This window comes from Neoarius graeffei, chromosome 9 (genome assembly GCF_027579695.1).
Source record: "Neoarius graeffei isolate fNeoGra1 chromosome 9, fNeoGra1.pri, whole genome shotgun sequence".
Taxonomy (NCBI): domain Eukaryota; kingdom Metazoa; phylum Chordata; class Actinopteri; order Siluriformes; family Ariidae; genus Neoarius; species Neoarius graeffei.
The window spans coordinates 60,949,663-60,969,547 of NC_083577.1; the positions used below are offsets into that span (position 1 = coordinate 60,949,663).

The window sequence follows — 19,885 nt, forward strand, 5'->3', positions numbered from 1 at the left end:
GCGCTGGTTTGTTTATGAGAAAACGACCTGGTGGTTTTCTGCAAATTTCTTCAACGTTATCGCGTAATTATTAAAATGGTTAACAGATGTATCGTAGGAGGGTGTAGCAGCACCAATCTTGATGGGATTAGTACTCATCGTTTCCCAAAAGACCGGACAATGAGAGAGAAATGGGAGCGCTTGGTCTACACAGGCTGTGCACTGAAACCGTGCAAAGCTCGTGCAGCCTGCTGGCGCTTCCGCAGATAACGTCACGAATCTGGCTCCAGACTCCCTTGGGATTTTTCCAGACGCGTTTTTTTTTTTTTTTGCTGTAGACAGATGGCCTTGTGCAAAATTACCCTTCTGGATGAGTGTGTTAAGGGACATACTTTCATATAAAAAAAAAAAAAAATGAAATTGGTCCAGAATATGCCCTTTAAGATTTGCTTGCTAAGCAACCTAACAGGCAAAGATTAGGGTGTTATATGGATAGAGCAATGGGTTAAAAGGATAGTTCGGGATTTTTGACATGAATCTGTATGGCATCCCCATCAATAGTGTCGTGCAAACACACTGACTTACCCCCGACAGCATCCTGTGAGTCCAGTTCTTGTCCAGTTTTGGTCCAGACGAAAGTAGTCCGGCAAGTTTGTTGGGGTCACGAAAGTAAAACGTTTTTCGTCTCAAAACAGTATGTGTTCAAAAGAGTGATATATATTTGCATCACAAAACCGTTGCCAAATAAAAAGTCAGACCTCGAAATCGCTTGGCACTATTTTCTCTCCCTCGGTATCACTGCGCACTGCCGCCAGGTGACAGCCACGGCTGTTTCATTCATTGTTTTAGTGATGGGAGTTTCGGCTCTTTTGGCTCCCAAACAGCTCCTGAGATTTTATTTTTGATTCAACTGCTGCAATTAACTAGTTAATTAATTACATTATTATTTATATTTTATCAATAGGATGTTTTCCATTTTATTTTTGTAGCCATTGTAAAGCTTTGTAAAGTATAGCAGTGTAACAATCTTCTAGCTATAGAAATAAAACTTACCAATTAATAAATTTTCTCTCAAACAATGCAAAACTGTGTTATATTACCAATATAAAATACACAGAAGACATCAACTGTTTATCCTTTATGGCTTTATTTCACACTCGACCTTGAACAAAATGCCACAAAATAAATTATGAAGTATAAATCAGGAATAAGAAACTATGAAGCAAAGTTGGAAATTATTTTAACAAACACAGAACAATGTGCAACAAAATATGTGGCACCTTGAGCGCATGGAAAAAGAGAAAAAAGTGCCGCACTCTGCTCCACCAGTAATGAGAAGCCGCTGGAACAGCAAATATGCTCCTGTTATAATGACTGCTGTCTCGTTGTATACCGCAGATTAATCTGGCCATGCCAAGGCGGTTGCCGACCGAACCTGTCAATTTATGAGCGACAATTTATATCATGAGCTTTAGGAATTCACGGCAACAAAACAATGATCATGGTTGTCAAATAGACAATCATCCTTCAGCTGAGCTGAACTCTCTCTCTCTCTCTCTCTCTCTCTCTGAGGCACCTAAGGACAAAAAACTGCTTCGGCTCCCCAACTCGGCTCCCACCGAAGAGCCGGCTCCCGTCGTTCACTTCAAAGAGCCGGCTCTTTGAACCGGATCGTTCGCGACCGACACATCACTACATTGTTTACTGCTAGCAAAGTTAGCGACAACATGTCTGACTATGACAGTGAAATGTGTGCGGAGATTCAGCCACATCTTTGTTGCTACAGCCTGGATAGTCGCAAGTGCGCACCATTTTCACAAATATATTATTGTATAGGTTATAGAAGGTGATAAATTTGTCGCTGTTCTTGCTCTCAAATTAGCTTGTTAGCGCCACTGATCTGAACTCCTCATCACTGCCAAACAATGGGAAAGGTGTTGATTCCTGCGCAGATGTCAGCATGACAGCACGCAGTGACACCGAGGGAGAGAAAATAGTGCCAAGCGATTTCGAGGTCTGATTTTTTATTTGGCAACGGTTTTGTGATGCAAATATATCACTCTTTTGAACACATACTGTTTTGAGACGAAAAACGTTTTACTTTCGTGACCCCAACAAACTTGCCGGACTACTTTCGTCTGGACCAAAGCTGGACTCACAGGATGCTGTCAGGGGTAAGTCAGTGTGTTTGCACGACACTATTGATGGGGATGCCATACAGATTCATGTCAAAAATCCCGAACTATCCCTTTAAGTGTAAAGATTTTATTGGTTTAATACAAATTCAATTATTGTGATTCTGTCACAGATGCGTGTATATTGTGGATTGTATAATGTCTGACGCATCTCAGCCATTTTATAAGTGTTTTTACTTATTTAATTTGTTACATTTTAAACATACACCCACTTTTAGCCTGTCACTGTCCAGATTCATCAGCTGCAGTCCATCAACCCCCTGCACTGTAAACTCAGGAGTGTACTGGTCCATGTTCATGCCCATCAGCCAATGGCACACCTGCTGAGTTGTCCACTCAGAGACTGGTCGATTCTGCCACTGGTAGTCTTTCCCCAGTGAGCAAGGCTCATTTTCCAGCATCTACAAGGATCAACACGTGCATCCACCGACACACACACACAAAATATTATGGCTTTGCGATTTCAGCTACACTCTTAGGAAAAGAGGTTCCATCTAGGTTTCCATTAGAAACCCAAAACTATTAACCATCCAAAGAAACTCTGAGGAACCCTTTTTTTTCTAAAAGCGTAGTGATCATTCCAAGACTTTACATTTTCTCCATAACTATTACAGTCAGACTATTTCAGCCACACGTGCCTAAAAATACACACTTCCTGATAACCACAAAACAATGCACAATAGCATAGCAGCCGCAGCAGGAACAGATTTTTCCTTCTTCAAATGTTTAGTGCAAACAAAATATTTTAAAAGTAAAATTATACATGCCTACTTCAACTATTTCAAGCCTCCATGGCATGCAACATTTGATATGGAAAAACAAGACTTAAAAACAACATGAAGGTCATAAATAAATCAATATAGAATAAATAATTTAGGGAAAAGTTAAATAACAACCAGACAGATTCTCACTGCACATCAGGCCACTTTAAAAAATAAATGGCACAAGCAATATTGATCCAGCCCTTCAGATCTCACATGCAGCATCACACTTCATTCATAACTGGGGGAGGGAAAAAAACCCACAGGCAGAAGTCATTATGGGGCGTATCTTCCCCTTTGAAGACAACTGATGACCTTGACAGTAATTTTGTGTGACAGGCCTGATGCAATACAAACATACAGTATTTAGTTTGGTGGTCGCAGCGTGCCACTCACCTCACTGGAAGAGAAGATTAAAGTGTGAGCTCGGCCTGACAGGTTGGGCTCTGCCACTAGCCCTGCTAACTCTGAACTCGGACTGTCCGGTTTTGAATCATCTAGCACTGACATGCTCTGGAACGAGTGGGGAAAACATAACACACACATATAATGGCTAGGCTAATGACTTGAATGCAAAAATAGCAGGCGTTTTTCACTCAATGTGGGACTGACTCAGCATGACACAGAAGTGAAAATACCCAGACTATAAAAACATGCTGGCCCCGCTGATGTACTGCAAAACAGAGCAGACAGAACATCCAGACTTGAGTCACACATCCACTCAACTCAAATTTACGCTCAACTGATTGACAGTAATATAATATTTCATGGTTGGTTTGTTTTTTCCTGTTCTGTAAAGATAATTTTCAAGAATCTGTACAACCAGTGCTGTCCACAGAGGGCAATGTTCAGCGAGACCAACCAGCATGCACCAAACTAAAAGTACTCTCGTTTCCATCAACAAATATACAACTACTCGAACATTACAACGACCACACAAACGCTAACACATTGCAACTCGTGATCACAGCACAGACATGTTCTTGGGAGGGAAAAGCATTAAAAAGGGAGGACACCCACTTAGGATCACTACAGCAATGTAGAGTGTGGACATGCTGCTAAGTAAAGCTGGGCATACACTGTGCGATTTTTGGCCCGATTTTGACACGATTTTCACTCGTGCGACTATTTTAGAGATCGGGCCGAGTTTTGGCTCAATCGTGCATCTCGGATCGTGTAGTATACATGGGGTAACGACAAGCGATTAACACCTCACGACCTCCTCCCGATCGATCGGATGAAAATCAAACCTGTTTGAAATCCTGGTGGCCCATCGTGAGGCTATCGCACTGTTGAAGCAGTGTCACGAGCCGATTGACCTCAACCTGTCACACTACACATGCGCGAACACAGATACGGAAGAGAAAACAGAGACTTCCGGTCTCCTCTTCTTCTTCACGTTGCAGTTCCGGATACAAGAATCCGACGAGTGGTGTATGGAAGTACAGTGTGAGCAGTCAGATCGCGTGAGAACAGGAATCGTAAGCTGCGTGCTGTTTACCCCTGCGATTCACTCGTACAGTGTGAGCAGCAGCTGAATACCGCGATTGAAAAAAATCGCAGTGTACGTATGCCCAGCTTAACCAGATTTTATGGACATTCAAGCAATTTCAGACATGAACTAAAGGATAACATGGTCCTAGTAGCATGCATTAATTAAAACCCAACACAAACTACAACCACCATTCTAAGTGTATAATTAGGGAATAATAAATACTCCTCTAAATGTTGTTAGCTTGCATCTAGAAGTCAAGGTGAAATATACTGTACCAAATCTAAAGATCGAGTGAACAGAGAGGACCAGGAAAGATTTGTCTGTTTGGAAAAAGGGATAGTCAGTCAGTAAGAGCACTGCAATTATCGTGGCCAGACAGTTTCCCATATATTTCTGAAAAGCAAGAAAACGTTCCCAGAGTCATAGATTTCAGCAGCTTGATCTCAGGCCTTGAATCCGAGCTGATTGGTTTAACATGGCTGATTGCCTGTGAACCCTCCTCCTCGGTCTCACTTTCATCTAGCTATCCTGCTCCTGCCAACTGGCCTCCTCCTCTTTCAGCCTCGGCTTTCTCTTTGCCTCATCATCTCTCAGCCTCTCTATCCCTTTATCATGTTTTTTCTTCTCACCATTCTCCTCTTTTTCTTTCCTCCTCGTTAGTGACGTCAGATCCATTTGACACCTCTCTTCATTATACATCGCCCTGTTCTCGACCACACCATCTTTCTTTTATGTATTTATCTAAACTGACCAAGGTCACATACTGCCAGAAATGGGGAAACAGTGTTTCCTATTTTGGCTATGAAGCAAACTGGAGGCTGGGGTGGTCAGGGATAAACACAGAGCTACCAATCTCACATTCCATTATAAACATTGAACTTTTTATCTATATTTAGATGCTAACATTAACTGGAGAAAACCCACGGGGGTAATATTGTACCGTGACTCAAGCTTCTTTCCAAGTGAAGAAAGTCATTGTACTATATACATGTAGTCATGTACGCATGTTGAGAATAGTGTTTAACCGTGTATGGATTAGGAGATAAACTGAGACTAGGTAATATAGACTAATAGTAGTCCTTACAGAACTATTTAAAGCCCAAACAAGGAAACCAAATCACAAAGCTAGTTAAGCGAAAGCAAAGCAAGTCTTGCTATATCTTGATGTATTGTCTGATTTAGTGTATTTTGTGTGATTGTGGTACACAAATATCCTTAAAAGATTTTTTTTTAAAATTAAAATCTAATCTAGGGCGGCACGGTGGTGTAGCGGTTAGCGCTGTCGCCTCACAGCAAGAAGGTCTGGGTTCGAGCCCCGTGGCCGGCGAGGGCCTTTCTGTGCGGAGTTTGCATGTTCTCCCCGTGTCCGCGTGGGTTTCCTCCGGGTGCTCCGGTTTCCCCCACAGTCCAAAGACATGCAGGTTAGGTTAACTGGTGACTCTAAATTGACCGTAGGTGTGAATGCGAGTGTGAATGGTTGTCTGTGTCTATGGTGGTGTTTACATTAGACCGTATCAGCGGATCATCAGATTAACGTTTTTAAAACGATTCGCGTGCACACAGCATCGCCAATACACGATTCGCGTGCACACAGCAACGCCAATACACGGACACGCTAATCACATGACTAATTAGACGGCACGCAAGTTGAAATGTGTCAGTGCGGCTCAGCGCTTCCTCCTCAGCGGCTGCGCTCCAAATCACTCCGCCCTGAACAGCGAGTGCCCTCTGGAGGGTGCGCACTCCGGCCCTGCGCAGCTCACAGAGCGCGCGAGTGAAGCGCACGAGCAGTGATTCGGGACTGAGCCGCTGTGTGTGTGATCCCAGTGCATATCGGGCATGCGCAAGTCACTCACCACTTGCAAGTGGAAGGATGGCAAGCCTAAAGACAATCATAACTACACAATGGGCAGTATTTGCATCTTACCATGAACAACATTAAGAATGACAAAGCAAAGCATTATATTCATACTTTTATACTCTTTAATGAAAAACAAAAAGGTGATACAAGGCGGAAACAATAGCAGGAAGTGAAGTCCGCGCCGTTTTTCAGCAGTCGCGTCACATGACCAACGTGGCATGAACAACGCCAGCGAATCAGGAAGGTGGATGTCACAGTGACGTTGTCCAATGATGACGTCAGCTAGAGCTCAGCACTGCGTTTCCTCGTATCTCAATGTTTACACAGCACCGGATCAGATACGAACTGGGTTGAATACGTGGGTCCTGGCGGATTCAAGTTGTTCCGCCTGTGGAGTCGTTTCCCGGCGTTTTAATGTGAACGGACAGTGCATCCGCGACGAAAACGAGACGGATACGGTCTAATGTAAACACCACCTATGTGTCAGCCCTGTGATGACCTGGCGACTTGTCCAGGGTGTACCCCGCCTTTCGCCCGTAGTCAGCTGGGATAGGCTCCAGCTTGCCTGTGACCCTGTAGAACAGGATAAAGCGGCTAGAGATAATGAGATGAGATGAAAATCTAATGTGATTTCTTCATTATTCAAATAACCATTTACTTCTCCATAAAAGCTAACTTAGCACCTCTACAGCCAGTGCACGCTTCCTTTTGTACTTGTATCTTGTGTAGAACTAAACAACTACTGGAATACTGGAGCAATGAGCACAGTACAGGTACAGTTGGAAAGCTATAGCTACTGCTGCTCAGGATAGGTTTTACTTTCCTTCACCAAGCCAAAGCTGTTTGGATGGATTCCAAACCACTGATTTTCCCAATTTTGAGAAAATTAATGCAGTATATTAATGACTACAAAGCCTTTATTAAAATAAGGCTCTGGGACAAGTGATAGCATGTCAGATTTAGGTGGACAGTTAGCTACAATGGCAGTAATAGTGTCAGTGTGATATATTCACACATGTTTTATGCTAAACAACTCCACACTACACTGTCCTAAGCTTAACAAAGCTCATTATAGTAAAAATCAGTGAAGGACAGCAGAAGAATCTGCCTGCACCTTGTTCTTGCCGTCCTGCTGTTCAGTGGGTTCTGCTGCAGTTTGAGGGAGACTGCTGGTAGAAGACGAAGGCTCTTTGTCTCTCTCTTTGTCCTTATCACTGAACCACGAGAAAGGCATGCAAGTAGGGATGGACGCCAAGGACTCCGAGGGCGAGATGTTTGGCCCCGACTCTTCCAGCAGCTCTGCTGAGCCTCTGGACATGAGAAGAGAAAGCAAATTGTGAACAAAAGCAAAGATTACAGTGGATAAATTGCATTGGGGAAAAATGTTAATGAAAGAAAATTAACTGTGCAGATTTAGTTGTGAATTTGTGCATTCCGTACAGGATTCAGAGAGAAATTTAGGGGAGAATTGGGCCTTTGGAATGAACTGCATTTGCCGATAAGTTCAGCAGTTCAAAAGCATCATCAAGAAACTCATTATAAAAAGTGGTTTAATATGACGCAGATACAAGGCTGGTCCTCTACCTGCTGTCCAGTGACGCTCTCATTGCTTCTTTGTCATGTTTCTTGCCTTTCCCACCAGACTTCCTGAGACCACTAGATAAAAACAGAGTCCAGATTCACAGGAAATCCATTACTCACTGCTGATTACGTTAGAGACTGTTGTAAACATACTCCACTTACCCAAAATCAGGAAATCGCCTTTTAGATTTTCCTGCTCCATCACTGGAGTCTTCTAAAATAAAAAATAAAAAAAATATATATATATATATATATATATATATATATAAAGTTATGTGCAACCTTCAAAAGTTACAATTTTAATACTTTTTCAACATGGAATACACTAGACAGTATTGCAGAGAGTGGTTCCATACAGTACATGGAATCACATGGCTCAAAATCACATCTCTGTTTTATATGCAACATTTACCTTTAACCTCTTTGCCTTTTCCTTTGGACTCTCTCTTCTTGACATTTCGGAGAAAGCCAGAGGAGGAAGAGTCTTTTGTTAGGGAAATGGAGGGGCTCTCTGTACTGGTTCCAGTGGAAGACTGAGGGATGGAGAGCTCCATGGTGCTTCTGGAGGTGCCCAGAGCCTGGGCAGTGCCAGGTTCCTCTTTCTGGCTATTAGATGGCTGAGAGCTGGACAGTGGCATGGACAGACTATCCTGTAGTGACCTCCTACGATGCGGAGGACCCTGAGACTCCTCTTCTTCAGCCTAGAGATCAGACAAAGGCTATATCAGAAATAGTGTGTTCTGTATTTCATAATCAATCATTATTTGAAATTCTGCCATTCATGCATGGTATTGCTTTATAGCGTTCGAGTCATAATTTATTAGGTCACATGTTTCAGACCTGAGGAAGGCATGCTGGCGAGTTGCTAGTCTCTCTGAGTTTACTGCGAGATGGTGGCTGCCGTTTGGACTTCTGGGCTAGCAGGCCTTTGGCCCGATGGGCACTAGTGTCCAAAAGCTTAGTCTCTGGCACAACTTCATTCCAGTCAGTATCTGAAAAGAATGTTGTGAAATATGAATGGCACATTTACTTCCAGTATATTCCAGCACTTCACAGAAACTGTTTTTGTGGGACAGAATAACTCATCTCATTATCTCTAGCCGCGTTATTCTGTTCTACAGGGTCGCAGGCAAGCTGGAGCCTATCCCAGCTGACTACGGGCGAAAGGCGGGGTACACCCTGGACAAGTCGCCAGGTCATCACAGGGCTGACACATAGACACAGACAACCATTCACACTCACATTCACACCTACGCTCAATTTAGAGTCACCAGTTAACCTAACCTGCATGTCTTTGGACTGTGGGGGAAACCGGAGCACCCGGAGGAAACCCATGCGGACAACATGCAAACCCTGCACAGAAAGGCCCTCACCAGCCACGGGGCTCGAACCCGGACCTTCTTGCTGTGAGGCGACAGTGCTAACCACTACACCACCGTGCCGCCGGACAGAATAACTGATTCCGTTTAACTAGAGCATCTTAAAAGATGTTAACTGCATCAGCTGCTAGTCCAAATGTTTTTGGTACTATAGTTATTGCATGATGCAACTTAACTCCATCACCACATTTTATTTTTCTGTAGCAGCAAAGATCATCCCAAATGCAGGCTTAACAAAAAAAAAAAATTTAAACGAAGATATAAACAACCAACAACAACTATTATTATTATCAGTGCATAACACTGAATTTCTTTGGGTGTAGTCTTGCCACAACCCTATTTGAATAAATGCATGAGCAAAGTCTCAGTAAGACTCAAAGAGGCTTTGCAGATAACCCATGATTCACAACTGACCCAACTGACTGTGTACTATGCAAAATTTAACATGTACTGTATACTTATCAGCATTACTTTTAATATGCTAATGTTCCAAATAGGAAATTCTATTACCAAATTCTTCAATTTCTGCTGACTGACTTATTTGAACCATAAAAACAAGTAATTTATGCATCAAGTACTTCAGTCTTAATACCATATCATTATCCTAATTCCGGCCACATTTCCATAGTGGACCAAGTTCTGCTTCTGAGCAGTGAAAACACTCTTTTAAACCTTTCAATTAATAACCTAAGCCTTCTTCCCATGGTTGTGACAAATGAATTAAATAAATTATGTTTTGAATTGGGCGGCACGGTGGTGTAGTGGTTAGTGCTGTCGCCTCACAGCAAGAAGGTCCGGGTTCGAGCCCCATGGCCGGCGAGGGCCTTTCTGTGTGGAGTTTGCATGTTCTCCCCGTGTCCGCGTGGGTTTCCTCCGGGTGCTCCGGTTTCCCCCACAGTCCAAAGACATGCAGGTTAGGTTAACTGGTGACTCTAAATTGACCGTAGGTGTGAATGTGAGTGTGAATGGTTGTCTGTGTCTATGTGTCAGCCCTGTGATGACCTGGCGACTTGTCCAGGGTGTACCCCGCCTTTCGCCCGTAGTCAGCTGGGATAGGCTCCAGCTTGCCTGCGACCCTGTAGAACAGGATAAAGCGGCTAGAGATAATGAGATGAGATGAGTTGTTTTGAATTGTGTTTTGCACTGGAAACCAAAAATGGCTAAAGTTCTTTTTTACATGCTGATTAATTTGTACTCATGCAGTACAAAAGGCAGATACTGGTCCTTACAACTAAATGCAAATGGTGGCAAATTCATGTTTACCTAGTAGAAGCGAGTCTACAGGTTTATTGTCTAAATCCATAGACCCTTCACTGCAGCTTTCTGCTGCAGGGTCCTGAGGCTTGGTTTCGGACTCCAGAGCCTCGACCTACAAAAACAACAAAATCGATCAGATTTGGAGAGAAAATGGTTGAGAGTAGAGGTACGGGGGTAATTCCATACCTCAGACTGTATCCATCCTTACCCTCTTCTGCAAGTTCTCTAGCTGGGCTTTATAACAGCTTTCCTTCTCCTCCAGAATCTTCTTCAGTTCCTCCTCCCGCTTCACAAACTCTGATTCTCTGCGGAACAAAATAATTGAAATGCCGCAAAACCTCTGAAAGCCTCTTCCTCCATACACGTCTCTACTGAATGCCAGTGAACCATGCTTACTTTTGCTGGTGTTCCTTGAGCAGTTTCTTGGCTTTGCTGTATTTCTTGTCCAAAGCTTCAACCTGGCTCTGAGAGTCTGAGAGTTGCTCGTTGAGAGCTTTGCAGAGAGCCTGAGCATCCAGCCAGTTCTTTTCCATATAGTTGATTCTTTCAGAATTCTCCTCAATACATTTCTCCAGCTGCTCCTGCCGTTCCTCCCATGCTGTTCGCGCCTTCTCAGACTCCTTCAGCTAAACAGCAGCAATTCGTGTATTGTTACAAAAGTGTAAAATGCAGTTGTGCCCATTACATGATTCAGAATACTCCCACACCCCCTGAACTCCAAGATATGTCCAGTTCATTCCAGGAATTTCAAAATATGCGCTACCAAGAATGTGCATAATCCTATAGCTTGGAATTCAAAACAAACTAAGACTACGTTCAGACTGCACCCTGAAACGACCCATATCCGATTTTTTTGCCCATATGCGACCTGTATCCGATTTGTTACTGACAATCTGAACGACACAGATCCGATTTTTTTCCACATGCGACCCAGGCCGCTTGGATATGTGGTCCTAATTCCGATGCATATTCATTATTTTCACATGCGACTGCAGTCTGACCGGACAGGTCACATTCATGCGACATACACATCATCAACAAGAGACAAACGTCACTATTCTGCACTGGCTAATCCCGCCTCTTTGGTGGAAAACAACAACAATGGCGGACGACAACTCGGCAGGCGGCCATGGAGATGCTGCAGAAACCTCTGAGGGCACCCAATGGAGGGACTGTGAGGTGCTTGAATTACTTAACATTTGGGGGGATAAAACTATGCAGGCGAAATTGGAGGGGTCATACCGAAATCGCGCTGTTTTTGAAACAATAGCGAAAGCACTGGCCGAGCGCGGGTACACGAGGTTCTTGCCCTCCTGCTTCTCAATCGCCTCCACAATACCAGGTTATTGTGTGAGTTCCGCCGCCGCCACAAAAACCACATCGCCAGGTCTCGCCTCATCTCCATGCTTTACTTGCAAACTTGAAGAGTGCGCTTTTTTTTGGTTTACGTATTACGTAGATGTGCTTATTACGTGTCAATTTGCGCATGCGGTTCACTTTTGGGTCGTTTTCCATTCATATTACCGACTAGTGGCCTAGTGGTAGCGTGTCCGCCTCTCGATCGGGAGATCGGGAGTTCTATTCACGGTCGGGTCATACCAAAGACCATCATAAAAATGGTACCTACTACCATCTGGCAAGGCACGCTGCAATACAGATGTGCATGGGGAGTTAAACTCTTGTGGTTACCAGAGGACTAGCCCCCCACTGTAACCCTAGCTATATAATAGGCGAGAGGCCGAGGGCTACTGAAACGGAGATCGGCGCCGCCCGATGCGCCACCATCAGAGTTGGGCCTGGTTAGTACTTGAGTAGGAGACTGCCTAGGAATACCAGGTACTGTAAGGCGCGGGAAGGACTTTAAGCTTTTTTTTTAAGCTCCGTTCATATTGGAGATCGCATACAAGTCTCATATAATTGGTAATGTGAACGGCCTAACAAAAAAATCGGATTTCACAACAAATCGGATACGGGTCGTTTCAGGTTGCAGTCTGAACGTAGTGTAAATGCCAAATTAGTCTTTATTATGTGATGTGATATGCATGTACTTTACAAGAATGTGGATGTCTATGAATAAAAATAGAAATAACAGGTAGTAAGAATTTCATGGACAGACGGTACCTTTTCTTTGAGTTGATCGACTTCAGTTTCGGCTATGCTGTGTTTTATCTGGAGCTGGGTGATAAAGGAAGCTTACTGAAAACTGAATTTTAGGAAAAACTCACATTTCAGGATGATTCACTGTGTTTAAATTGAATATGCAAACAAGCTTAACCATTAAATAAAACTTATTATAAAAGAATACCACAAGGTGACCAAGATTGTAAGTCATGCCATAAATGTTACAAGTACTAGATTTAGCTTTCTTAAATGGCTGGTTTAGTTCTCTTGGTTACCTCTTTAAATTTGAAGCTGAGCTGAGTGGCATCCATATTTGATGGCAGGAACATCCTTTCATTCTCAGGCAAATCATACAGCTCCACAGACCTCCTTCCAAAACTTGAGCTTACAATCCCATCTTCGTCTCCTTCGTCCTCCTCATAGTGTTCATCCTGAAACAAGCGCACAGCAACGTCACCGGGTGAGTCACTCTCCAAAGCAATGACAAGGGAAGAGCAAATAGCAGGAAATGCATAATTCCCCAGTGGTAAACATTGAATATTTCAAAGGCCTACATACTCAATTAGTAGCTTACTGATAATTCCCCATCACTATATCTAGATTTACATACTTTTTACCAGAACACACACACACCTGATCAAGTATTCCAAATATTTAAAAAGAAAAGCGAGTCAAAACCTTCCTCATGTTCTATTCCTAATGCCTCGGTCACAACCGGCCGTACGTGCTCCTACGGCCGGTCTACGTGCAAAAAACGCAAGAAACGCACGGAGGGCGCGCGTGTGACGTGCCGATTTTCGAGCCGTAGACTGGCCGCAGAGGTTCTTTGTCATGTCAAATAAACTCTACGGGCGCTTACGGTTTTTTCAGGTTGCAAGACAAACTTACGGCCAACGTGCGTCTTTCTCCACGAACAAACAAACAAAAAAAAGCAGCGATTTGGGAAACGCCAAAAATCGCACGGCCAAAAAAAACGTAAGTCCGGTTGTGACCTAGGCTTAAGTGAATCTATCAGGCTTCAGATAAAAGCTTACAGGAGGAGAAACCTACGCAAGAGTAGCTTGTTATCTGAGCACAGTGAGCTAGTGTAATCATCTGAACTCAAAGAAAAATAACAGCATACATTCCTGCCCTTGTGCTTTGCATATGCCACATGACTACAGTGCAAAGAGCCATCTCTGTATAGACATTCACGCAACAGAAACCAACTTCACCTCAACCAGTCACTCCCCATTCAAATAGATCACAATATGCAAAACATTTGCTCTCCATTTCTGAATGAAAACTACCAGGCAACCAACACATTTATCTAAACAAAGACCTTTAGACATTCAGCGTTTAAAAATTTGTCAAGCCAAGAGTAACAGTAACCTTACCAACCTTAATCAGCACAATAAAGACAACATTACAAGCCAACAAAGAACCAATGTTACATCTGTGAGTCTGATGTGTGTACCGTATGCACTAAAGTGGCTATTAGGTGAAACAAGCTCCCTGAACTCTGTCTGCTTAATTTAAACTCCAATCCTCCTGACGCACCTCCTCTGTGGACTGTTCATACGGATCCTCAAGTCTCTGCTGCTGCTGGTGTCTCTCCTGCTCCAGCGTCTCACTGATCAGCCGGGCCACCTCACTCTGGGTCCCTGGTTTCTCCCGACCAATCAGGAAGCTGCACATGGCATGACTGATAGGTTAGCAGGAAGCAAGTAGGTGGGTTTGACCTACTTATCACTACAAGGTGTATGGTGGCCATCAGGTAACGTTACCACCTCTGCACACGGCTGTGAAGGTTAGAGGTGTATGTGCTTGTCTGTGTCCATGATGCTGGAGAGTGACCGTTGTCTTAGAATGATGCAATGGTGCAAACAAGGCTGCCTTGTTCATTATAGTTAGCTAGACTGTGTGCGCATCCCTCATTTGCCTGTGGTCAACTATTAACATACCAAGCTGAACTCCACAGATTACTGAGGCAGCGTGGGGGTGGCTGAACAGCCCGGCAATTCCGTTAAGGTAAACTATAATTATATAAAGTAATCAGTATTAAAAGTGTCTCTGCTAGCCCCACCTGTCTGTCTTCCATGCAGTTACTGTTTTACACATGATTACTGTGGCATGTGTGAGTCAAGGTTAGTGCTCACACTGAGCTGTCTGTTGCGGTCTCATAGAGGCACAAGCTCAGCACTCACCGAACTGTTCCCTTTGTGTTCTTCAGCACCGTAGCAGCAAACAGCTGGGTCACTCCTACCAAACTGATACCATCGACTTCTACAATCTGATCGTTCACTTGGATCCTGAACAAAATCGCCATCATTAAACACATCCATAGAGTAAAATGTACACTACAATGTGTATGTAAGCATTCATATGGTTTCCAACACTCAAAATGTAATATTAAGTTGGCTGTTAAAATTCCCCCTGGATGGCTAATTATGACTGCATAGGTTGGTATGTGGATGAAATTTGTTAAAATTTAAAGCCTAATGTTTTCCAATCAAAAAAAAAAAAACCCAGTAATTATCTGCTGTTTTACAAAACACAGTATTTGGACACTGTGCCCAGTCATTAAAGAAAAATAATAATGATTTCATTGGAACAAAACCAAAGTGAAATAATCCAAATTCAGCCAGTCATTAAAACAAAATAAACCCCTCCAGGATGTTACAAAATGTTTCTGCTTGCTGCTGTTGGTGCGAAAAAAAAAAAAAAAAAGAAGTTTGCATGGCTTAACATTAACCAGCTCATTGCATTGGCACTTACTAAAGAAACCCCTAATATGGCAGAGAATATTGATCTGAAGTGATAGTTTGCTTATGTATTATACATTTAATGTTTCAGTAATATTAAAAATGTTATACAAAAGATTATATCAGTAGTGGTTAGCGCTGTCGCCTCACAGCAAGAAGGTCCTGGGTTCGAGCCCCGGGGCCGGCGAGGGCCTTTCTGTGCGGAGTTTGCATGTTCTCCCCGTGTCCGCGTGGGTTTCCTCCGGGTGCTCCGGTTTCCCCCACAGTCCAAAGACATGCAGGTTAGGTTAACTGGTGACTCTAAATTGAGCGTAGGTGTGAATGTGAGTGTGAATGGTTGTCTGTGTCTATGTGTCAGCCCTGTGATGACCTGGCGACTTGTCCAGGGTGTACCCCGCCTTTCGCCCATAGTCAGCTGGGATAGGCTCCAGCTTGCCTGCGACCCTGTAGAAGGATAAAGCGGCTAGAGATAATGAGATGAGATGAAGATTATATCAAATTAAACGTTGAGAAAGAAACGTGTTGAACTTTTCTAGGAGGAGTCTCCAGTGTCAGAGCTTTGTAACACAAAGTTTTCTGCCATGGAAATGTCTAAGGACAAAAAAAAAAAAAAATTGTCCTTTGTGTTTTTTCTTTTCTTTTTTTTGGTAGAGAGCTGCATTTTTTTATTAACTTGTTTCTCTGACATCCCACAAGGTTAAACGTAAATAAACCATTACAACGTGAGGCACTGTTTTTCTAATTAATGTAAAACTGTAATCATTGAAAGCTACTGTAGTAGAAGAGGAATAAATCACTTTGGGACATGCTGTTTTGGGAGAATACTTTGGAACGGTCATTGATTAGTTTCCTATAACTAGGGGTGGGCGATATACACCGTCTGCGATAATATCGTCATTGTTATTTTAACGATGTGCAAATTTACGTTATCGAGTATTTAAATGACTTCGCCAAAAACAATGAAACGCACGGCGAAACTGTTCACATAATATACGGCGCAGCAGCGCTCCCCACAGTACGGCAGTATTCAGTCACACGACTAGTGGGCCTACGCGATCACATGACCTCTCACCTCCATTTTGCAACAGGTCAGCAGCGCATGGTGATGAGAAAATGCAGGCATCTCCAGTCCCTGAAGCTAATTCAGATGATTTAGTGCCGAGGCGCAGGTCTACCTCTCCGGCATGGAAATGGTTTGGTTTCAAAAAGACAGACGTAGATCAAAAGACAGTCATATGCAAGATTTGTCAAAAATCAATCAACGTGAAACAGAGCTCCACAACGAACATGTTTCACCACCTCCGAACCAATCATAGGAAGGAGCACGAAGAATTCGTACATAATTCGCCCCGAGGCGAGCCGTGGCGCTCCGCTTCGGTTTAGTTTCTATCGGCGGCTCCAGCCCGACTTTGAATGCTCGTAACTCGGGCAGGGGAGGTCCCAGCCTCCCCAAACTTGGCACCCTGACCCCCATGCCCTCCCACGAACGAAAGAGCGCTGCCAGGGTGGGCTATCTCCGAACCAATCATAGGAAGGAGTACAAAGAATATGAGAAACTTCAAGACTCTGCTGCTCAAGAAAAACCAAGCACAAGCAGGCCACCTAGTCAGCATACCCAACAGACGTTTGCTGAATCGTTCAGCAGAAAAGTGCTGTATGAGGAAAAAAAGTCAACGATGGCGAGACATAACAAATGCCATCACCAAGTTCATAGCCAAAGAGATGTTACCGATGCAGTTGGTGGGGGGACAAGGCTTTATAGAACTTGTGAATGTCTTAGACGCGTGATACAGTGTGCCTAGTCGTAAATATTTCAGCGAAACTGCTCTCCCCACTCTGTATGATTCAACTCGCAAAGTTGTGATGAACGAAGTGCAAAAGGTGACACACTTCGCAACAACAACCAATTTATGGTCGAGCAGAACATCGGAGCCATACCCCTCTCTGACCGTGCATTTCATTGACGAATCTTGGCTACTTCGGAGCTACTGTTTGCAAACGTCCTATTTCCCAGACGACCACACAGGAGCCAACACTGCCCTTGGTCTGAAAGATGCCCTCGCATCATGGTCGTTGAGTGAAGAGAGCATGGTTTGCATAACTACCAACAACGGTGCAAACGTCGTCAATGCACTCAGAATTAACAACTGGAAAAAGGTTACCGTGCTTTGGTCACTGGCTTCATATCGCAATTGGTGAGTTATCATTTCAATATTCTTATCTATTGCAGTTGATATGAAATAGCAATGTGTCATCAATGTCGAGAAAAGTGAAAATATGTATACAACATTTTCTTATAATGTATTTTTTATAGGCCTAGGTTTTTTGTTATTGGACACTCATTAAGCCTATATGAAATTAACTGCCATTTTAAACTGCAATGCATGGTATTACAAGGTCAACATACATGGGACTGAATGTTACATCATTACACTGTTAATTGGCTAATAATGATGTTCCATTTCAAATATTTTCCAGAGAGGAGCATGCATGATACTAGGATAGACCGAGCCATTGGTGTCTGCAAGAAGGTGGTTGGAACCTTTCCCAACAGCTTTAAATTGAGGAAAGCTCTGGATGATGCTCAAAATCAGCTGAAGCTCCCAGAGCATAAACTCATCACAGAATCACCAACAAGATGGGGCTCAAGACAGCGTATGATCGAGAGATTTATTGAGCAAGAAAAGGCCACTCGTCATGTGCTAAGTGCAGACAAGACGCGCAGACATCTTATCCCAACATGGCAAGATGTTGATGTGCTAGAATCAGTGAGCAAAGCATTTAGTCCGCTGCTTGAGTTTACAGATGCCCTTTCAGGTGAGCAAGTAGTAACAATCCCCTACCTGAAACCCGTCCTGTCATTATTTAACTCTGAGGTCCAGGCAGTGAAGTCTGATGTAGAGCCCTGCACTCCCGCGGGAGTCCCGCGGGACCCGGCGCAAAGCAATGCGGCGCGGGACAAATTTTGAAAGCTCATTGCGGGCGCGAGCGGGAGGGGGAGTGCACAATGCGGGCGCGGGCGGGAGAGGTGATAAGCTGCAGTCCCGCTAACTAAAAACGTGTTTAAAATAAAATTTATAAATTATTAATTTATGTCTATCGTATATAATTTGTGCTGGATATTTTATTTGGCATTAATAAAAACATTTTAAGATGCCTAAATTTGCGGATGTGGTCTAATCTCGCGTACGTTTCCGATTCCTTTCCGCTCTTCCGTGTTTGAGATCTCTGATCATGGCAGAAGAGCAGAGCTCCTCTAGTGAAGCTCACAGTGCTTCAGAAGTAAGTGCTGCTTTAAAAAGAGGTACATTTACCGTTAAAAAGTCAAGAGTATTAGTCCTAAGTATTAAAAAGTATTTTAAAAAAAAGTATTAAACAGTATTAACTAGTATTAAAAAGGACTGTATCGCACAGATTGTTCAATTTAAAGCTAGAAATAGTGTATAATCTGAGGAGCTGGTTGTGGTTGCGCAGCACTTCATATGAGAGGAGAATGAAATCGCGGTTGGAATCATAACACCACACACTCGGAAGTGGGAGTGCGCAAAGCGAGAGCTGTCAATCAAAGCGAGAGCTGTCAATCATGAGCACATGCAGCGCTCAACTTGGAATGTGTCAGCAGAATGTCAGAGTCTAAACAATAAACTTACAATAAATGAAGGATCGGTCAGTGGAGAGCTCAGCATGTTTAATTCCCCAAGCCAATGACAAGAACTTTCGTGAGAAATAACGCGAACGTCTGCATCATGCGGGATTTGCGGGCGGGAGTGAGACAAAATATGGCAGGCGCGGGCGGGAGCGGGACTGAAAATCATAATTCTTTGCGGGAGCGGGACTGCACAATGCGGGAGCGGTCCCGCGCAGACCTCTAGTCTGATGATACAGATCTCACAAAAAAAAAATATATATATATATATATATATATATATATATATATATATATATATATATATATATATATCAAGGAAACCACTCTGGATTACCTAAATACAAAATACAGAGATGACAATGTGGATGGCATTTTAAGTGTGGCATCCACACTTGATCCACGGTTTAAAAACCGTTACAATGATGATGATCAGATGATATCAACAATTTCCTCTGAACTTATGGCTATGGCAACTCAGGAAGAGCGCGATTCTCCAGGCACCTCAACTACCACAGCTCAAGGTGCCGCCGCTGAAGATGGAGCAGATGGTGGTGACACCAGTGAACCAGCCAAAAAGATGAAGTCTTTTGGCAGTTATTTCAAAAGAGAGGGGAGTCACAGGCTACTGCCATAGAAAAGGAGCTCAAGAGCTACCTTATGATACCGGACGTGGACAGTGATGTCAATCCACTTGAATGGTGGAAAACACAAGAGATAAATTTCCCTAGACTGGGAAAGTTAGCTAAAAAGTATCTGTGCATCCCTGCCTCAAGCAGCCCTTCAGAGAGAGCATTCAGCGCAGGAGGAAATATTGTGACACGTCACCGGGCTTCACTCAAGCCTGACAATGTGGACAGACTGGT

At 43.4% G+C, this 19,885-nt stretch overlaps 1 protein-coding gene across 4 annotated transcripts in view; it reads right to left on the minus strand.

Annotated features, from left to right (window-relative positions):
• ppp1r9ala (protein phosphatase 1 regulatory subunit 9A-like A) overlaps window positions 1-19,885 on the minus strand; it is a 93,848-nt gene that overhangs the window by 3,386 nt on the left and 70,577 nt on the right. Inside the window, exons 5-19 of one of the 4 annotated variants that reach the window (XM_060930007.1) lie at window positions 14,816-14,920; window positions 14,169-14,298; window positions 12,905-13,060; window positions 12,630-12,683; window positions 10,905-11,134; window positions 10,717-10,813; window positions 10,515-10,620; window positions 8,713-8,864; window positions 8,285-8,573; window positions 8,035-8,086; window positions 7,876-7,947; window positions 7,406-7,601; window positions 4,706-4,750; window positions 3,332-3,448; window positions 2,387-2,575 (exon numbers count right to left, since the gene is read on the minus strand). In XM_060930007.1, coding sequence (XP_060785990.1) covers window positions 2,387-2,575; window positions 3,332-3,448; window positions 4,706-4,750; window positions 7,406-7,601; window positions 7,876-7,947; window positions 8,035-8,086; window positions 8,285-8,573; window positions 8,713-8,864; window positions 10,515-10,620; window positions 10,717-10,813; window positions 10,905-11,134; window positions 12,630-12,683; window positions 12,905-13,060; window positions 14,169-14,298; window positions 14,816-14,920 — 1,990 coding nt within the window. The remainder of the gene's footprint in view (window positions 1-2,386; window positions 2,576-3,331; window positions 3,449-4,705; window positions 4,751-7,405; window positions 7,602-7,875; window positions 7,948-8,034; window positions 8,087-8,284; window positions 8,574-8,712; window positions 8,865-10,514; window positions 10,621-10,716; window positions 10,814-10,904; window positions 11,135-12,629; window positions 12,684-12,904; window positions 13,061-14,168; window positions 14,299-14,815; window positions 14,921-19,885) is intronic. The other 3 variants (XM_060930008.1, XM_060930009.1, XM_060930011.1) reach the window with 3 other exon arrangements.